At 44.6% G+C, this 21,208-nt stretch overlaps 1 protein-coding gene across 1 annotated transcript; it reads left to right on the top strand.

Moving 5' to 3' along the window:
* The first annotated feature begins 266 nt into the window (after positions 1–266).
* LOC122660925 (serine/arginine repetitive matrix protein 1-like) lies at positions 267–1,380 on the top strand. The gene has a single exon (XM_043856186.1). The coding sequence runs from the start codon at positions 410–412 to the stop codon at positions 1,328–1,330; it is 921 nt and encodes a 306-aa protein (XP_043712121.1). The 5' UTR covers positions 267–409; the 3' UTR covers positions 1,331–1,380.
* Positions 1,381–21,208: the final 19,828 nt, after the last annotated feature.

The raw sequence follows: 21,208 nt of genomic DNA, 5'->3' as shown, positions 1-21,208 counted from the left end.
TCCTACAGTTAATTGTGGTCCGTGATATTGGCATCACTGGTGGCGAAAAGCCAGATCTCCCATAAATACTCTCATTGACTGTCTCCTTCTACCCCTTTCGAACCTTTGAATATTCATAATAGATGATGCGCCTCTTTGTTTGCAATTTAGCCTTCCCCATCTTCTTACATCTTTCTCCCACCCTTAGACTCCTTACCGCAGTCCATTCCTCTCCAACCCAACGCCTTTCTCTTCTCCAGCAAAAGTTTTGCCCCGGACGGCAAAAGTTCATTTGAATTCCGGCCACTCCAGTTGGAAGAGAAAGCCCAATTAACAATGTCTCATAGTCGATCTCACAACAGAAAATCTCAACAGTCCAAGTTTTCAGTCTCTGTAGTTTCTTAGAGTAAAAACCTTGACGACACCCAAAATGGGTTGCTGTATCAGCACAAACAAGTCTCCTGGGAAACAGGCTGAGACCTCTAAAGTAAAAGAAGCAGCAGGTAATGGCGAATCTCATCCTCCTCCTCCACCTCCATTTGAAGAGGAAACTGTGAAGGAAGTGCTATCAGAGACTCCAACCCCAAAACCCTCTTTTCGCAATGTGGAAGCCCTGAAGAACCATAAGCCCTCTTTCCCCAAGATCGAAAAGGAGAAGCCTTCTCCCCCTCCAACCCCTCCTCTTCCACTTCCCCCCTCTTTCACCAAGAAGGGTGAAGAAAGAGCAAATGATATGGAGAGCAGAACAACGCCTCCTCCTGATCCATCTCCAGCAGTAGATGAGATTTCTGAAGTGTCGGACATGTGTAGCTTGAGCGAGACCGTGTCCACCACAACGATTGGGGAAAGATACCCCGTGGACGATGGCGAGGTCCGACAGAGAGTGGACAGATCTCCGGCAAAGATCCCCAGGAAGCGCCCTGTAAACGGGGACTTACCCGGGAAGACAGAATGGGGTGGGAGATCTCCTCCGGCGAGAAGGTTGAACCAGTCGCCGGGAAGGAGAAATGACAGCAATGTCATGAAACCATCTCAGATTCATCATCAGAGTACTAAAGACATGGGTGGCGGTGGTGGTGGTTATACGAGGAGACAGCGGATCCCAGGGAGCGGCGGTAGTGTGAAACGAGATCCGGGGGAAAGTTCCGGGAGGAGGTCTAGGTCTCCGGCGACAAGGCCTGTTTTGGGGCGAAGCCCATCGTCGAGGGCCGTGAGGTCCCCTGGTCGGATCACAGCTTTGGATCAGGACAACGAAAGGAGACCGGAGGAAGCGAGAGAAGAAGGTAATTGGCCGACAAATGAGTCCCTCGAGAACCCACTTGTCTCAATGGAATGCTTTATCTTTTTGTAGAACAAATTATTAGCAGATTAGCAGTACAGTTTACTAGTGTTGTTTCGTTCTTTTGAAGCTTCCTTTACTTTGTTTATACTAAATTTAGTATAAACAAATGACCGTAGTTCGCCGGCGACGATGTTTTCGGCATGTAGCCGTTATTTTGTCCGCATTTCTTTCCCCCGTCTACTTCCCTTCTATTTGTCTCTTTCATGTACGTTTTTTTCTCTGTTTTGCCAAAAAACCTCAATTTGGATCTACTTCCGAGTTGCCCGGCAGGATCGTGCTGTCCTAGACACGGTGCTGTGTGCAATGATCGCCTTACCTCTAGTCGGTTAAAGTGTTCGGGCAGGGATAAGGCGGACATTGCACGTAACACCGTGTCTGGATAGCACGGTACTATGGAGCAGCTCGGCAGTAGAGGATCTGATTCCAAAAAGTCTTCCTACATTCCAACAGCGAGTGTTTGAAGATCCATGTATTGTATGTGTTTCGTGATTCGTGATTCGTGTTCTCTTTCTCTTCTATCTATAGTTTTCTTCTACCCTATAAACATATTTCATTTTGATTCGGGGACAAGAGATACCATACTCAATACCTGTGTCACGTAATATACCAACAAAGAGAAAAGAAATGAGAAGTTCATCTGTCCACTAGTATTACTATCTCCTATTTAATTTAAGAGACTTTGAAAGGCTGTGTTTGGTAAGTGATGAGGAATAAATCCGCGATCCATAGGAGCGGGCCATGGATCAAGTAACGGGTCGTGGATCAAATAACGGGTTAGAAACAACACCATCATCGGGAACCGACACGGTCCAAAAACCACCGCCCCTATAGTGCCACTACTGGCGTGGAGGGAATAAATCGCTACCCACGTTACGCCACAGCCGGCGTGTGGGATAGAATGGATCATCAACGATCCCGCATTACAATCAGTCATGGACTCACTCCACACCGAGATTTTCTCTAGCCACTCCAAGCACAATCGCCATTTGCCGCCACCTTAAATAGGGGAGGTAACACACGTCCAAATCATCTAAATTCTAATTGTTCTGACTATTGCTCAGAGATCTAACTTAAGCATCGAAGTGAGATCACCGGCCTGGCCCGGTACTCTTCGCTAATCCTTGTCTTGTAGGAAGAATTTGCTCCGAGAGGATTTTTGATGCAACAGTTTGGCGTCGTCTGTGGGAACGATACAATCCTCAAAGCCTTAGATTCTCTATTCGACTGAACCTAAGATCATGGTAGGAGAGCCCAATGTCATTCCATCCAATACTCAAGCCCCACCAGTCGGGGAAAACCCGGTGACTCGTCAGACAACGAAGAACACTCGCGGCGGTGGGAATGCAGGGAAGAAGACCCAAACGCGGCAAACAACAACTACGTCCGTCGACCCCCAGCTACTCACGGCGGGGGAAGCAGCGAGAACCCAACCCTCTATAGCCCTAGAGGTTGATCAAGCAGTGGCGGCGCAAAATCTAGTCCAATCCAATCGCGGCATTCAGGCTTTGCCACCTCCGCCGCCGCTCCCCCAGGGATTGGTCCTCGAGATAGATCCCGATGCGCCAACCAATGTCGGACAAATCCAAGACCTACAACTACAAGTTCTCAACCAGAGTGGGATTCTGAGGGAGATAGCTCGTGAGATGTAGGCGTTAAGGACAGCTACTGCGGTAGCTACCACGGCTGCAGGTCTGCCACCAGCACCGATACCACCACCGGCACCATTGTAACCTCTGGTACTCCCAAGAACTACCCGGGAGAATCCGAGGATAGCGAGAGACGACGTACGAGCATCAGGAAGTAGAGCAGGGTCATCACACCCATCCAGGCGAGAGCTACCTCCTCTAGGAACAGTGCGTACGGGGAACCTGCCTACCCGGAGCAGGCCCCCGTGCGTGGAAGATTAATCGATTTCCATCGGCCGGAGAACTCACAGCCAGTCCGAAAGGACTCATTCCAGGGCCTCAGACATACGCACTGATCGAGTAGACCCACCAAGGCTACCCCATCCAGATCTCAGGGACGAGTTGAATGCACGTCGCACACCCACGAACGTCATCAACAACCAAGTCGAAGAAAGAGAGCTTGACCGTAAGCTTAGGGAGATGAACACGAAAATTGCGGCCCTGGAGAGGGGAACAGCCCTAGAAGAAAGCTTCAGGCCGGGCCAACATCCCTTTACGAGGGAGCTCATGAGAGCAGAGCTTCCCAAGGGTTTTAAACCCCCTACGTTCGAGGCTTATGATGGGAAGGGCGATCCCAACGACTACATCAGTTACTTCAATGCCATGATGACAGTCTATGTGGGTCCGATGTAGTGTCCTGTCGATCTTTCCCCATCTCTCTCAAGGGGCCCATGGAGTTGTGGTTCGCCAAATTGAAGCCTAACTCGATCCGAAGCTTCACAGAGTTGGCCAAGGCCTTTGTCAGCCGCTTCCAGAGCAGTTTAAAGCAGAAGAAGACCGCATCCAACTTGTTGGTTGTCAAACAGAGCTCTGATGAGTCCATCAGAGATTATATCACCCACTTTAACGCGGAAAGCCTGGAGATCAGGTACCTGGACGATGGGATGGCTTTCAACGCCCTACAAAATGGAGTCACCAACCACGATCTAGTAAAGTCGCTTGCGCTAGATCCGGTAACGACTATGCCACAACTACTAGATCGTTGTTACCAATACGCCAATATGTTCGATATCATGAAGACGAGAAAAACAGTGGATGAAAAAGCTCCCGAGAAGAAAAGGACGAGTGAAAAAGAAGACAAGAAGGGGGACGGCAAGAGAGCGAGGTCAGAGAGGGATTCAAGTTCCGAGTATACCCCGCTCAATACCACCAGGACTAAAATCCTGATGGAAGTATCGGATCGAGGGCTGCTGTAACGACCCTGGCCAATGTTTTTAAAACCGGAGGATCGGAATCCGAACAAATTTTACGAGTTCCACCGAGAAATAGGCCATGACACGGAAGACTGCAGACAGTTGAAGAGGGAAATAGAAGACGTGATCCAGAAAGGCCACCTGAGGCATTACGTCAAGGAGGCAAGAGATAACCCCCGAGGCCGAGAAACCCCAAGGAATGACTGGCGAAGAGATGATAAAGCCCGAAGAGGGGGAGATCGGGATCGCCAAGGCGATCAGAGAAACAATCATCGGGAAGTCAAGAGAAATCAAGACGAGACCAACACGTCCACGGCCCCGACAATCCTCACCATTTTGGGAGGACCAGGGCAAGAGTCGACTCGCAGAGCTAAGGGGAAAGCGAGATTATAGTAGTAGCGGAAGTCTCCGAGAAGAAAGCAAGCACGGAGCCTGAAATCACCTTCTCGGATAAAGACATGGAGGGGCTGAGCTGGCCACACGACGATGCTGTTGTGGTTCAGGCAGTTATAGCCAATTGACCCGTCCACAGGGTCTTAGTGGATACAGGAGCATTTGTGGATATGCTATCCTACGATGCATACTTAAAATTCGGGTTCGAGCCCGGTACGCTGAAGCCCGAGGCTGCACCATTGTACGGATTCTCAGGGGCGCGAGCCCCAATTGAAGGATCTGTAGAGCTCCTCATGACAGTGGGAATGGCCCCATGCCAAAAGACCGTAAAAGTCAACTTCATGGTCGTTCGAGCGGCCACAGCCTACAATGCCATATTGGGTTGACCTAGTCTGAACGAGTTGGGAGCGGCGGTTTCTACCAAGCACCTGAAGGTCAAGTTTCCCACCCCTAATGGCATAGAGGAGTGCCAGACAGAACAGAAAAAAGCCAGGGAGTGCCACGCGGCGTTCCTAAAGGGCATCAAGGGCAACTGTAGGGGAACAGCCTATCAGGTAGAGGTTGTGGACAACCGCGAAGGAGATAAACGATATCAGCGGGGCGAACCAGTGGAGGAGCTCGTGGAAGTCCCGGTGGATGAATAGAACCCAACCAGGATGGTTAAGATCGGGTCCTCGTTAAATCAGTAAGAAGCGAAGGAGCTCACACTATTCGTACAAAAGAACAAGGACGTGTTCGCCTGGTCGGCAGCGGACATGCCGGGCATACCTCGCCACATTGTGGAGCACGCCCTACACGTAGACCCAAACAAGAAGCCAGTACAACAAAAAAGAAGGACGTTTGCACCAGAGAAACAGGCCGTAATGAAGGAAGAAATAGAGAAGCTAAAAGCATTTGGCTCTATCATGGACACATATTCTGGGTATAACCAGATTCTCATGAAGGAAGGAGACGAACTATACACCGCGTTCTGGTCTGACCAGGAAAACTTATGCTACCTGGTAATGCCCTTCGGTCTGAAGAACGCCGGCGCGAGTTACCAAAGAATGGTGAACAAAATCTTCAAGGCTCAGATAGGCCGAAATATGGAGGTTTACGTGGATGATATGTTGGTCAAAAGCATTCGGGCGCAAGATCACCTAGCCGATCTGGACGAAGCCTTCCAAGTATTGCGGGTTCACCAAATGAAGCTGAACCCTGCCAAGTGCGCCTTCGGAGTTAGCTCAGGAAAATTCCTCGGTTATATGGTATCCCAGAGAGGCATTGAGGCCAACCCTGCAAAAATCAAAGCCATATAGGAGATGAGCCCGCCCAGGACTGTTCGTGAAGTACAGAGACTGAATGGGAGAATAGCAGCACTCGAACGCTTTGTTTCTCTTTCGGGGGACAAATGCCTCCCGTTCTTCAAAACGCTAAAGAATTTGACAGGCGCAAAGAGTTTTCAATGGACGGAGGAATGCTAGAGAGCCTTTAAAGACCTTAAAGCGTACCTCACCAATCCGCCATTATTAACGAGACCAGTTCCTGAAAAGGAATTGCTCCTGTACTTGGCAACATCATCTGCAGCTGTGAGCGCCTCCTTAATAAGAGAAGAGGACGGGGTCCAAAGGCCGGTGTACTACGTCAGTCATGCCCTACTGGACGCAGAAACTCGATATCCCCAGATCGAGAAGCTCGCGTTTGCACAGGTGAAAGCGGCTTGGAAGCTTAGACCATACTTCCAAGCCTACCCGATAGTGGTCATGACTGACCAGCCTTTGAAGAAGGTACTCCACAAGCCTGACGTATCCGGGAGACTAACAGACTGGGCCATCGAGCTAAGCGAGTACCAGATCGAGTACAGGCCCCGAACGGCCATAAAAGGCCAGGCTCTGGCAGATTTCATAGCTGAGTTTACGCAGAGCGAGAACGAGTTGGAGAACGAGATCGTGCCACCAGAAAAGACCAGCCATGACCCACCCTGGACAATGTTCGTGGACGGTTCGAGTAACGCGGAAGTCAAGGGAGCAGGCTTCATTCTAACAAGCCTAGATGGCTTCAAAATACAGTTCGCGCTACGCCTGCAATTTCCCGCCTCCAACAATGAGGCTGAGTACAAAGCGCTAATTGGGGGATTGCGAACCACAAAGGCTGTACAGATCTGAAATCTAGCCGTACAAGCTGACTCTCAACTGGTGGTGAATCAAGTCAACGGCGATTATGGTGCCAAAGATGATAGAATGGCAGCATATCTGAAACAAGTGAAGCAACTATTGAGCTCGTTCGAGAGCTTCAAGATAATAAGGGTTCTGCGGTACGAGAACGAAAAGGTGGACGCACTTTCGCGCTTGTCTAAAGAAGAGCTAGCGCAGTTGGACAATTCAGTATACGTTGAGCTACTTTATGGACCCGCTCACCTAGCTCGAGAGGTCACGCAAGTCGAGGTCGAGCCCAGTTGGATGGACCCAATCGTCACTTATCTGAAAGATGACGTCTTACCCCAAGATAAAACAGAAGCACGTAAGGTTTGAGGTCGTGCCGCCCGGTATACTTTGATAGAGGGAGAGCTTTACAAAAGGTCAATTACAGGTCCATTGCTGAAATGCTTAACTCCCACACACGCTCTGAACGCCTTGACAGAGGTTCACGAAGGTATGTGTGGGAGCCACATGGGGGGCCGCCACCTGGCCTATAAAATACTAAGGGCTGGACTGTATTGGCCCAAATGCAGAAAGACGCCATCCAATATGTGAAAAGGTGCGAGCAATGTCAAAAGTTCGCAGACATACCGCGGCAGCCCGCTACGGAGTTGGCTTCTATACTTAGTCCTATCCCCTTCGCCATGTGGGGAATGGACATACTGGGTAACTTCACTCCAACCTCGGGGAATAGAAAATATCTCGTGGTCGCTGTGGACTACTTCACCAAATGGGTAGAAGCCGAGCTTTTAGCCAAAATCACATGGCAACAAATGGAGAAATTCTTTAGAGACAAGATTATCTACAGGTTTGGCCTGCCAAAGATCCTGGTGACGGATAACGGGACACAATTTGACAACCAGCAGTTCGATGCATTCTGCGCCCAATACGGCATTGAACATCGAACGACCTCCGTAGCATATCCACAAGTAAATGGTCAAGCAGAAATCACAAACCGCACCTTGCTCACAGGAGTAAAAAGGAGGCTAACAGAAGCAAAGGGAAAATGGGTCAATGAACTACCAAGTGTGCTATGGTCGTATCGAACTACAGTTCGAACGCCCATCGGGGAAAGCCCGTTCAGGCTTGCCTATGGAACCGAAGCGCTGGCCCCAGTAGAAGTCGTGGCAGGGTCACTTAGAAGTTTAAACTTCAATGAAAGAATATACCAGGACGGGCTGAGGGCAAATCTGGATTTCCTAGATGAAGTCAGAGAGGACGCACTGATGAGAAACGTGGCGTACAAACAAAGAACAGCTCGTTATTATAATTCTAAAGTCAAGGAAAGGACATTCAGGGCTGGAGACTTAGTGCTACGAAAAGTTAGCACCTCCCAACCACAGTACCAAGGCAAGCTGGATGCAAACTGGGAAGGACCATATGTGATCTCCAACCAAATCAGGCCAAGGACCTATCGCTTGAAGACCCCGGGGGGCAACAAGATACCACGGCCATGGAATTCAGAGGATCTGAAATTTTTTTATCAGTAAGTGATCAATGTAAAGTTATCTTTGATCAATGCAATATCACTTCGTGATCCAAATACTGTGCAAGCATTCATGAGAGTTTGACTCGTTGAGTTAGCAAGAAAGTCTGACTCTTGTAGTCAGCACGAAAGCCTAGCTCGCCAGGGCTAGCACCAAAGTCTGACCCCCATAGTCAGCACGAAAGCCTAGCTTGCCAGGGCTAGCACCAAAGTCTGACTCCCGTAGTCAGCACGAAAGCCTAGCTCGCCAGGGCTAGCACCAAAAGTCTGACTCCCGTAGTCAGCACGAAAGCCTAACTCGTCAGGGTTAGCACTAAAGTCTGACTCCCGCAGTCAGCACGAAAGCCTAGCTCGCCAGGGCTAGCACCAAAGTCTGACTCCCGTAGTCAGCACAAAAGCCTAGTTCGCCAGGGCTAGCACCAAAGTCTGACTCTCGTAGTCAGCACGAAAGCCTAGCTCTCCAGGGTTAGCACCAAAGTCTGACTCCCATGGTCAGCATGAGAGCCTAACTCGCGAAGGTGAAAGCGAAGGACTGGCCTCCATGGTTGACACGAAAGCTTGACTCGCAGAGTTAAAAGACATGATCTCCTCGGTCAAGAATAGAACTTAAACATCCCAGATGTGAAGCTAATAAAGGAATACGAGACAAGCGCAAGTAAAAACATAAAAGAATCTTTTATTAACCTTTTTGGAAGATACAAGTATAGGCGAAGATCGCAATATACAAGAAAGTTACAGAGATCGTTCTCAGTACAAACACAACAACTTGTAAGGAGAAAACATGGAAAACTAAGAGTTCCACAACCTTGCAAGCCCGAGGATGAAGCGTCAGCAGTAGTGGTCATCAGGGGTGAGACAGGAGTAGCATTGACAACAGCAACGTCAGACGGGTGTAGGCGCAACGGATGAAGATCGATCCGCGACCTCTTTCTGGCGTGGTGCACCCGAGTGTGGGAGCGGTGCGGGGATTGTTGTTGATGGTGTAGGGAGTCGCCACCTAGATCGGGGTCTAGGACCCACAAATGGTGCCCATTCTTCGAGAAGGGCGCTAATTAACTCCAATGACTCAATGGATGGTCTGCTCCGGATCTCGGGTAGGTGTCAAGTTACGTGCGGGAAGGTGTTAGGCACCCAAGAACCGCCTGGCCGACGTCGGTCGGTCTTCCTAGACCAAACTCTATTGTATACTGTTGTGTTATGCGTATTATGCACCTAATTAAACTATTTTATTTTTTGTGTTTTGATTATCTTTGTTGAAATTTATGGACCTAATTAGGCTAATTAAAATTAATGTTTTAATCCTAATAACTACCCCTAAGTTAGGTGATTATGCAGAGCCAAAATGGCAAATATTATGAAAATACCCCTAGAGGTCCAAAATATGTACAAAGGCAAGAAATCACATTTAAATGTTGAAATGATTAAAACATGATTAATGGCATGCATGTGAATTATTAAAATATATACAATACTACAAAGTGGTAAAATTACCAAAATGCCCCTATTAAGGCAAAAATACAAATATGCATGAAAATGCAAACTTATACTTAAAACATGCTTATGAAAGTTAAAACATGCAAATAAAGTGATAGAAATCTTTCCAGGGCCCTAAATATGATTTGGTCGCAAAATGACCAAAATACCCCCGAGGGCAGAAGTGACTTTTTATGCATGGTTATGACTCATGGTGGGCATGTATGCATATGAAAACATTCTAAAACAACTTAAAACATAATTTAATGCTTAGAAATGTATTTTTTTTTACTTTCTTGGATTTTCACAACAAATACAAAAATGACATCTACATCCCTAACATGGTAAGGAACACCTATGAAAATGATCAAACATTCATGTCAGTGATTAATGATCCCATAAAATCAATCCTGATGAAATATGTATCCCATAATTTTTTTGTGAATTTTTATGCATTTATACTATTTTTAATATTTTTTGAAATGCTTAAAAGAAGGGAAAACAAAGAAAAATACAAAATCCCCATCACAGATCCGAATTGGATCAAACCGGAGCCCACACCCACTAATCAAAACATTATATTTAACATGGTCATAATGATTTTGTCCAAATCCCCACCCACAGGTTCAGATTTTACATAATCCAAAAACTTTCACAGGGGCAAAAATATCACAAAAACCATGATTTGGAGCTTGAGAAAATTAATGGACATCAAACACAGTGGGGAACATCTTCCCTAAAATATTCAGAAATTTACCACTCTTGTGTTATTTTTGAAGATTTTTTAACTGAAAACAACCTCTTTTAACTAAAGAAAATCAAAAGAAATACATAAAAACTAAATAAAGATATATAAAACCTACCCTTGAAGCGTGGAAGTGTTTGGGCTCAGTCTACATATCCTTGGATGGCCGGAATTATCGCCGGAAGGCACCGAAAGCCACTCCAAGTGTGTTGGCCCCAAATGGCAAGAGTGATGAACAAGGGGTATTTGAGGAATTTTATATGTCTATGGAAACATGATATGGAGATGTTTATGGAATGGATGGACAGAGGGGAGAACGAACTTCACAATGATAATTTTTTCATGAATTTTCTCGGTCCCTAAACCCTCCAAATGGCCTCCTATTTATAGGAGAAAATCTGTTCGAGGAAAGGTCTCAAAGACCCTTGGGGCCTTAAAGGCTGGGGATAAGGTGAGTGATGGCTTGGGCTTGCGTGTGCCTAGGCTTGCTGTGCAGCCTGGGCATGGGTGTGCCTAGGCCTGCTGGGTAGGTGGGCATGGGTGATGGGCCTTGTGTGGCTCAGCCTAAATGGTGGGGCTTTGTCCCCTGCCGACAGTCCTAGCTGGGTCGGGTCAGGCTGGGTTGACCCGGTTCCGGTCAACTCAGTTTGTCCCATTTTTTATTTATTTTTATTTTTATTTTTTTATATATTCCTTTTAGAGGTTCCATTTTAAAGGTCCACATTCAAACATCAATATCTTTTGATCCGAATGGCCGATTTTGATGTGCCACATATCGCCGCGAAGGTCTCAACATGTACTTTCCATCCGTGTGGCAGATATGGTAAGATTTTGTCTAAAAATGGCACGGATATTGAGGAAAACACATAAATGGTGTTTCACACTGATCAAGGTCCAAATGATACCGGAATTACATGAAATTTTATGTGTAAGTACAATATGACCAAATAAAGTTATCCAAATGGTTTCAGGTCACATCGGGTGGCTTGGGTACCAAGAACCATGCCAGGGGCAAAATGGTCATTTTCATAAAAGTTATCCGATTTGGTCGAAACTTTTTGTGAAAGCTTAATATGACCAAATAAGGTCATCCAAAGTGTTTTGGGTCAAATCGGGCAGTCCAGATTCCAAGAACCAGGCCAAGGGTAAGACAGTCATTTTGATAAAAAGGCGTCAGATTGGAGTGAAATTTCACATGTGGGCTTAAAATGGTTAAACAAGACTATCCTAGAGATTTGGGCTCTACTTGGGATAGTTTGGTTACAAAAAGTGGGGTAAGGGTAAATTGGTAATTTTCTACCATTTGGTCACCACGCAAGCCAGTTGAGCTTTAATCATCATCGCTGAGTCACACTTCCAAGGTGCCAAAATTTAGCGTCTACAGAATGCCCCCCTTTGACTGAGGGCACGCAGTGTACAAAAGTCAAAGTAATGACTCAAATTTTGGCACAAGGAGAGCAAAAATGAAAGCGTCCCACATCTTGCTCATGAATGTGGGAATTTGAAACCATTGATGAAGTACGGTGTACAATGAAATTCAATGAAATCAAAGTAATTTATCATACGATTAGCTACAACGAAAACAGGTAAAGCTTACAGTGCATTGTGACTAATATAGTCTGACGGGGCTCTCCATCGGCTGACAGAAGACATAAACAAGACGGTACACCTGCAAGAGATACATGGATGCAATAGACTAATAACACTATGACAAACAACAATGATAGTGGATGTTGGTTTGATGGTTTCCAATAGTAATACAAAACAGTGACTCATTAGGGGAGAAATACACTTATTTGGGAAAAATGTGTGCAGCTAGTATCGGCACTCCTTGGTAGATTAGACTAGAAGACAACACGAAGGTTGAAAATGCACTCAATTGGCAAATTCGATGTTGAATGAAAATGTACTTTACCGACAAATTTGATGTTGGGTGAAAATGCACTCAATCGGCAAATTCGATGTCGGGTGAAAATGCACTCTATCGACAAATTCGATGTTGAATGAAAATGCACTCAATCGGCAAATTCGAATGTTGGGTGAAAATGCACACTATTGGAAAATTTGATGTTGGGTGAAAATGCACTCTATCGGCAAATTCGATGTTGGGTGAAAATGCACTCAGTCGACAAATTCGAATGTTGGGTGAAAATGCACTCTATCAGCAAATTCGATGTTGAATGAAAATGCACTCTATCGGCAAATTCGATGCTGGATGAAGATGCACTCTATCGACAAATTCAAATTTATGAGTTTGACTTGTATGGTCTCAATGCTATTAATTGAAGGAGCTTGCGAACTTTGGTGATTTATTCCCTGCAAAACAAAAGCATGCAATTTGCAACATTTATTCATGCGCACAATCCTAACGCTATGTTCATGCAAAGGAGAGAGTCCAAGTTCAGATGAAGATAGTGGTAACAGTGATGATGGATTGTGGCAATGGTTTTTGGATGGTTTGATTGTATAGTGAGTTGGTGGTGCTCTTCGGATGGCTGAGATTGATGTTTTTTTTTTTTCTAATGGATTGATAGATGTGTTTCATCATCTGTATGAACAACTTCCCAAATCATAGACCACCCTTTCTTGATGCCCCCTGGTCTTCTGTGTTGACATGACATGTTCATTGATGCATGTTACTTTGTGTCTATGCTTGTGACTCTTGAAGTCAAATCTTCTCTTGTCCCTAGACTTGGCTTGACCTCTGACTTAGCTATTATAGAATCATCCAATGATAGCTTGCCGATTGAATTCGTATCAGTGGACTACCTTTTAATCCAAGAGAGACAGAGAATCTCTTTTTCTTTTCTCTTCTTCCTTTTTTTTTTGTTTTACTTGGACTCTGCAGTGTATCATGTCAGACTAAAAATAACTAACGGAGTCTTCAATAGTGTAATCATGCCACTGGATCCAGATAATAATAGAAGAATACAAGGTGGGATGTTCCGATTGAGATAAAAGACTTATCTTAGCCAGAGGTGATTATGAAGTTGATGGCCAGGTTGGCAGATTTCATGAAGAATGATGACTTTATTAGGGAGATCAGGAAGTGCACAGTGAATGAACATTAAGGTGAGAAAAGGGTTTGGAAATCTGACAGATTAAGATCGGAAGAGATTCAAACTTTCGGAGTGGAAGAAAGCAGAATGATAGAGATGATATGAGTGATGACTCTTTTTTTTATGATTTTTTCTTATTTTGTTAATTTTTTTTTTTAGGCCGCTTACATATCCTCCCTTTGAGGAATCAGGTCGAACCGTAGTTCTATCTTGATGATGGTAAGAAAATGAAGTTTGATGGAAGGATGTGATGGGTGGTGTGACCGAGCTAGAAAGCTGCCTACGTATCCCAAGTCAAGAATCAGGTCAAACGTAGTTCGTGCTTTTGTGGTGTCAAAGCCTTGATAATTAACTTCCATCATAGCTGGGTGAGCTAAGAGCCATCGACGAAGATCTCACCGCGTTTAGCCTAGGAGGACTTATTAGGTTGTAAGGGGGTTTAGGACATGGGTTCTAAGAGATGGCAAATGCTCAAATATGCCCCCAGGATCCAATCAAAATTCAGTAATTTTTACCTTAAAAGGTTAATTGAAAGCTTGACAATTCCACCCTCAAAAGTTTGGCAATTTTTCCTCTCAAAGGTTTGACTAAGAGGTTTTACAATTTTGTTCCTCAAAAGTTAGACCGAGAAATATGACAATTTTGCCCCCGGTTACTCGTAAGATTTTTCTCAACCTTGCTCAGACTAATGTATTTCCTTGACTTTTTGATTTTTTTTCTTGCTTTTTTTTTTTGAATTTTTTTTTCTTCTTTTTTTGTTTGGATTGTCATCACAGTTTTTTTTCTTTAACTCATTTTTTTCTTTGTCACTAGCTTAGGTTCTTGAATCTTCTCTGGAATAAGCTTTTTCTTTTCACAATCTAAATCTCGGGGACTCTCCTTTTCCCTTTATTGCTCCCGGCAACGTCTAACTTTGATATGAAAATGTTTTCAATTAGACCCTGGGAGCGGTTAGGACTAAGTATATCAAGAGTACTTTGGTGATGGGTTAGAGGATAAGCTAAAATAGGTTCCAAATGAGCAGGCGGAGGCCCAAAGTGGTATCTAGTGGATTCCAATGTTTTAGGATTTATTTGGCATAGCTAGCAGTCAAGGATGGCCTCCCTTAACAGGTTCAATGAAGTGAAATCTCCTTCTAAGCTCCGTGCTCATTTGAAGGGGATCAGATGTTTGGAAAGCTCAAGAACTTTTCTTGTCAAGACTTCGACACCATTTTTTTCTTTTCATTTTTATCATCATGAAGATCATCTTCAACATTGAGTAGAGAAGAATGTTTATGTAGAAAAGAGATAATTTATTGATAACTGATGGAATAAGCACATCAAGAGGCATTTACAGAAGGAGACTCGACAAAAGGAGAATCTAAAGACCTAAGGGACTTATATCCGGACCCGGTGACATCTTCAGTGTGCATTCTCTGTCTCCATGCAGTAGTGTCATAGTGCTATTTGCCATCTCGAAATGTGCAGTAGCCAAAAGATGCCCTTCTAGTCGGGGCTGGGAGCCTGGAATCATTTTAAGTCAGCCAGCAAGACTATTCTCATCAATTAAATGATCGTAGTTTAACGCCTTTGGGCGATTCTGCTTCCCCCACATTGGATGTGTCGGGAGGGGATTGGTCATCACATTAGGCTGCTACTGTTTGGGATGCAATTCAAATGTTCCAGCTTCCAAAAAGTCTTGTATCTTGTGCCAAAGGATCAAACAATCATCAGTAGAGTGCCCATGTTATGTGTGGTACACACAATACTTTTCAGGTTTATACCAACGTGGTGGAGGCTGAGGGACAAATCGAGGCTCTACTGCCGCAATCAGACCTGCATTGAGTAGTTTGGTGAAGACGTGACTTAATGGCATTCCAAGATCTGTGAATTCTCTCGGTGACTTCTTAGGTGGAGCCGCCCTCTATGCATAAGTGGTGGGAGGTGGAGCTGATGATAGAGACATGACTGGAGTAGGAAGCACAAGGTTCACCTCAGGGGCCCTCTTTGGGAAGTTCTTCTTGCCCCCACTTGAACTAGGGGCATAACGATCCATCTCTAGAAGCAACCCATGGGATAATTCATCCTCAATTTGTTGCCCAGCAATTATCAATGAGTTGAATGAAGTCAACGGCTGTGGAAACAGATACTTCTTGAGGTGGGGTTGCGATCCTCTGACGACCATTGCCACTTGTTCTCGCTCAGTGGGGCGATTTGCCATCAGTGATGCTTTATCACGGAACCTTATCAAGTAAGCTGTGAAGGTCCCATTGGGCTCTTGCTTTGTTGTCTCGAGATCCCGACGAGTCAGCTCAACATCGAGTGTTATAAAGTCTGGTGGTTGAACGCTTTGATCATGTCATTCCAGTGCGAGTCGAGACGGGTCAAGGTTCATGAGCCATTGGAGAGCTGCATCCTTGAGACTCAGCTGGAAGGCCTGTCCCATCTGTTCAGGGGTAAGCTTGTCTATTCTCATCTGCCCAATATATGCTCTAAGATGGGCTCTAGGATCTCCTTTTCCAGTGAATTTCTCACCCTTGTATTTGAAATTCAAAGGAAGCCTCGCTTCAGGAAAGAAACATATTCCTTCCACATCAATAATTTGATCCTCGATGCCCTTTACATTCTTGAAAGCTAACTCGAGCTTCTCCAACTTCTCACGCATAAGCTTCTCCCTCTCTGTCTCAGGGGGTTCTTCATGATTTTGGTGTTGCTTGAACACCACATCTTCCTCTTCATCCAACATCATGTGTCGGATGCTCCATGGGGTATGAGGAATACTCTGCTCATACTCTGGTTGTCTACTAGCCTGAAACTGTGACTGAAACATTGCTGACAAATTGGCCACTGCCTCTTGCAATTTGTTCATCTGCTCCTGCAAAGACTCTTCTCTAACAGGGGGATTTCCGATTGAGCTCATGGTGAATGAAATACTTTGACTAACTAGTGGTGATGATATTCTGACAAGACGGCCGTCCCTTCGGGCCCACAGAGATTGATTCTGTTGTCGGGAAATGGTGCCTTACAACCTTGAAACACACCCTGATCAAGTTTGACTTGAGGTGAGATAACTCAATGATAGATTATAAGGGATGTTAAGGGATGGACTCACTCCTTTGATAGAACACAAGGCAAGAATCATGCACAAAATAAAATGACCGAACCATACAAGGGTGGCTTAGGTAAGAACAAACCCTATTTCCAATTCTACGTTGAAACAATGATCAAGAACCACGTAATGGATGAACTTGGTCTGTCCCTAACATCGAGACAGAGACGTGGTACCTTTACTAGGTTGAAATGTACATCACACCGGATCAATTGTGTAGGCATCACCCTAAGGTGCTGACCACGTAGTGTGGATACATAAGTCAACGCTGATGTGGTTACCAACACTCAAATCTTAACGTTAAAGATGGACCATGTTTATCCATTGGTGGACGAAGACTGAAACGGGTAGAACTAGTTAATGGGGAGTTCTAATCCAAGTCTCAAACAATTTTGCATTTGTGGCATTCCTAATGATTCAGATCTATATCCACTACATGATGCATGCAAAGGGTAGGCTGATAGGATAGAACAGGTCACCCATGACAGATCCGATATACCTATCGCTCGTATAAGCGAGTCATGGGTACGTGGTTCCTTTGATATACCAGGGGAGTAGATCAGTCGATCTCAGAATGATCAAACTAGTGCCTTTTTTGAGTATCGAATGTACCCCACAGCACACTAGTGACCACCCTCGTCGGTGATTCTAAACCCGTAAAGTACAGTATCAAGGGGTGTGACTTAGACGTGGATTACCCATGACTACACATGGGTTCCAATTACTAAACCACGTGGTTAAAGTGATTCCATGCGGTGGGTGTGTGCATGAGTGTAGTGCAGAAAGTGGCCATTAGTTGAACTCAGAATATCCGTAAGGAACCTCGTCGTTGCCTAATTTCACTTCGAACACTTTTATGTAGGAAGCGGGTATCATCCGATCTCAGAGTACGTAGTATGATGTGTCTCAACTCTCTGGGGGTAGAGACACAACAGGGAGTACCCTCGTCATTTGATTTCACTCCGAACATGATGCATGATCAATACAATTATGATATATACAGACAAATATGTATAACATAACAAGTATACAACAAAGAGTATGGTCAATCAGAAGTTTGACGATCCCCAGTGGAGTCGCCACTGTAGGCGCAACGGATGAAGATCGATCCGCGACCTCTTTCTGGTGTGGTGCACCTGAGTGTGGGAGCGGTGTGGGGATTGTTGTTGATGGTGTAGGGAGTCGCCACCTAGATCAGGGTCTAGGACCCACAAATGGTGCCCGTTCTTCAGAGAAGGGCGCTAATTAATTCCAATGACTCAATGGATGGTCTGCTCCAGATCTCTGGGTAGGTGTCAAGTTACGGGCTGGGAAGGTGTTAGGCACCCAGCAACCGCCCGGCCGACGACCGGTCTTCCTAGACCAAACTCTATTGTATACTGTTGTGTTATGCGTATTATGCACCTAATTAAACTATTTTATTTTTTATGTTTTGATTATCTTTGTTGAAATTTATGGACCTAATTAGGCTAATTAAAATTAATGTTTTAATCCTAATTACTACCCCTAAGTTAGGTGATTATGTAGAGCTAAAATGGCCAAAATTATGAAAATACCCCTAGAGGACCAAAATATGTACAAAGGCAAGAAATCACATTTAAATGCTGAAATGATTATAACATGATTAATGGCATGCATGTGAATTATTAAAATATATACAATACTATAAAGTGGTAAAATTACCAAAATGCCCCTATTAAGGCAAAAATACAAATATGCATGAAAATGCAAACTTATACTTAAAACATGCTTATGAAAGTTAAAACATGCAAATAAAGTGATAGAAACCTTTCCAGGGCCCCAAATATGATTTGGTCGCAAAATGACCAAAATACCCCCGAGGGCAGAAGTGACTTTTTATGCATGGTTATGACTCATGGTGGGCATGTATGCATATGAAAACATTCTAAAACAACTTAAAACATAATTTAATGCTTAGAAATGTATTTTTTCTGATTTTCTTGGATTTTCACAACAAATACAAAAATGACATCTACATCCCTAACAGGGTAAGGAACACCTACGAAAATGATCAAACATTCATGTCAGTAATTAATGATCCCATAAAATCAATCCTGATGAAATATGTATCCCATAATTTTTTTGTGAATTTTTATGCATTTATACTATTTTTAATATTTTCTGAAATGCTTAAAAGAAGGGAAAACAAAGAAAAATACAAAATTCCCATCACAGATCCGAATTGGATCAAACCGGAGCCCACACCCACTAATCAAAACATTATATTTAACATGGTCATAATGATTTTGTCCAAATCCCCATCCACAGGTTCAGATTTACATAATCCAAAATCCTTCATAGGGGCAAAAATGTCACAAAAACCATGTTTTGGAGCTTGAGAAAATTAATGGACATCAAGCACAGTGGGGAACATCTTCCCTAAAATTTTCAGAAATTTACCACTCTTGTGTTATTTTTGAAGATTTTTTAACTGAAAACAACCTCTTTTAACTAAAGAAAATCAAAAGAAATACATAAAAACTAAATAAAGATATATAAAACCTACCCTTGAAGCGTGGAAGTGTTTGGGCTCAGTCTACATATCCTTGGATGGCCGGAATTATCGCCGGAAGGCACCGAAAGAAACTCCAAGTGTGTTTGCCCCAAATGGCAAGAGTGGTGAACAAGGGGTATTTGAGGAATTTTATATGTCTATGATATGGAGATGTTTATGGAATGGATGGACAGAGGGGAGAACGAACTTCACAATGATAATTTTTTCATGAATTTTCTCGGTCCCTAAACCCTCCAAATGGCCTCCTATTTATAGGAGAAAATCTGTTCGAGGAAAGGTCTCAAAGACCCTTGGGGCCTTAAAGGCTGGGGATAAGGTGAGTGATGGCTTGGGCTTGCGTGTGCCTAGGCTTGCTGTGCAGCCTGGGCATGGGTGTGCCTAGGCCTGCTGAGTAGGTGGGCATGGGTGATGGGCCTTGTGTGGCTCAGCCTAAATGGTGGGGCTTTGTCCCCTGCCGACAGTCCTAGCTGGGTCGGGTCAGGCTGGGTTGACCCGGTTCGAGTCAACTCAGTTTGTCCCATTTTTTATTTATTTTTATTTTTTTATATATTCCTTTTAGAGATTCCATTTTAAAGGTCCACATTCAAACGTCAATATCTTTTGATCCGAATGGCCGATTTTGATGCACCACATATCGCCGGGAAGGTCTCAACATGTACTTTCCATCCGTGTGGCAGATATAGTAAGATTTTGCCTAAAAATGGCACGGATATTGAGGAAAACACGTAAATGGTGTTTCACACTGATCAAGGTCCAAAAGATACCGGAATTACATGAAATTTTATGTGTAAGCACAATATGACCAAATAAAGTTATCCAAATGGTTTTAGGTCACATCGGGTGGCTTGGGTACCAAGAACCATGCCAGGGGCAAAATGGTCATTTTCATAAAAGTTATCCGATTTGGCCGAAAATTTTTGTGAAAGCTTAATATGACAAAATAAGGTCATCCAAAGTATTTTGGGCCAAATCGGGCAGTCCAAATACCGAGAACCAGGCCAGGGGTAAGACAGTCATTTTGATAAAAAGGCGTCAAATTGGAGTGAAATTTCACATGTGGGCTTAAAATGGTTAAACAAGACTATCCTAGAGATTTGGGCTCTACTTGGGACAGTTTGGTTACAAAAAGTCGGGTAAGGGTAAATTAGTAATTTTCTACCCTTTGGTCACCACGCAAGCCAGTCGAGCTTTAATCATCATCGCCGAGTCACACTTCCAAGGTGCCAAAATTCAGCGTCTACAACGAGCTGATACAGAGCCCATCAAAAGTCGTGGCCCTTGAGTGACCCGAAAACTGGAGAAGACCGCCATGGTAAATGGGATTCACCATACAAATGCTCTGGGCCCCAAGAAGCTCAGTCATCCCCTCCACCTCCTCGGCCAGGAAGAAGAGTTGGAGAGGCGTGAACGTGAGGAGACTTAGGGTCCTTCGGCAGCTTTGATAGCTCCACATCCCAACCTGCCAAGCACGTCAGCAATAGAAAGCAACGACGACGGCCTCCACCAGATCTTCTACCCCTTCGTAGTTACCTTGCCACCCAAAAGATATTGGTATGGAATGAAACACAAAGGGGATACTCCACGGCCAATCACCCGAAGGATAGGTCATGTCGATCGAGGATTGAAGCCATGAAGCTCATTGTCAATGGAAGATTGAAGCCGAAAATAGCATCAGATTAAGTCTTCGAAATTTGAAGCCTCTACATCTAAAGAAGCGGCAGACCCATACGCAGCAGCAAGAGAGAATGAAGGATAGTAAACCTGCAGAGGGAGCCATGATCCCGTGAATGATACAAGAGTTAGAATATGCCACCCCTATTTAAAGGGGAGGGACGACGGTTCGATGGCTCAAACAACTCAAGGAATGAATAAAGCTTGGGACCACGTGGGCTAATCCAATTGGCTCACACTTCCCGTAAACTGTGGAAAGGATACAAATACAGAAGGATGACGGTTCGAAATCCAGAGCCGCATAAAGTGATAAATCACGTCAGGAGCCACGTGGCTAGACCCCACCAGCCCCACACCACTCCAAGAAGACGAGTGGCGT

Source organism: Telopea speciosissima, chromosome 1 (genome assembly GCF_018873765.1).
Source record: "Telopea speciosissima isolate NSW1024214 ecotype Mountain lineage chromosome 1, Tspe_v1, whole genome shotgun sequence".
Classification (NCBI taxonomy): Eukaryota; Viridiplantae; Streptophyta; class Magnoliopsida; order Proteales; family Proteaceae; genus Telopea; species Telopea speciosissima.
Note: the sequence above shows the minus strand (reverse complement) of the source record. Positions and strands in the feature narration are given on the sequence as shown.

Coding starts and splice junctions, on each gene's coding strand:
- LOC122660925 (XM_043856186.1), top strand. CDS start 410: ATGGGTTGCTGTATCAGCACAAACAAGTCTCCTGGGAAACAGGCTGAG.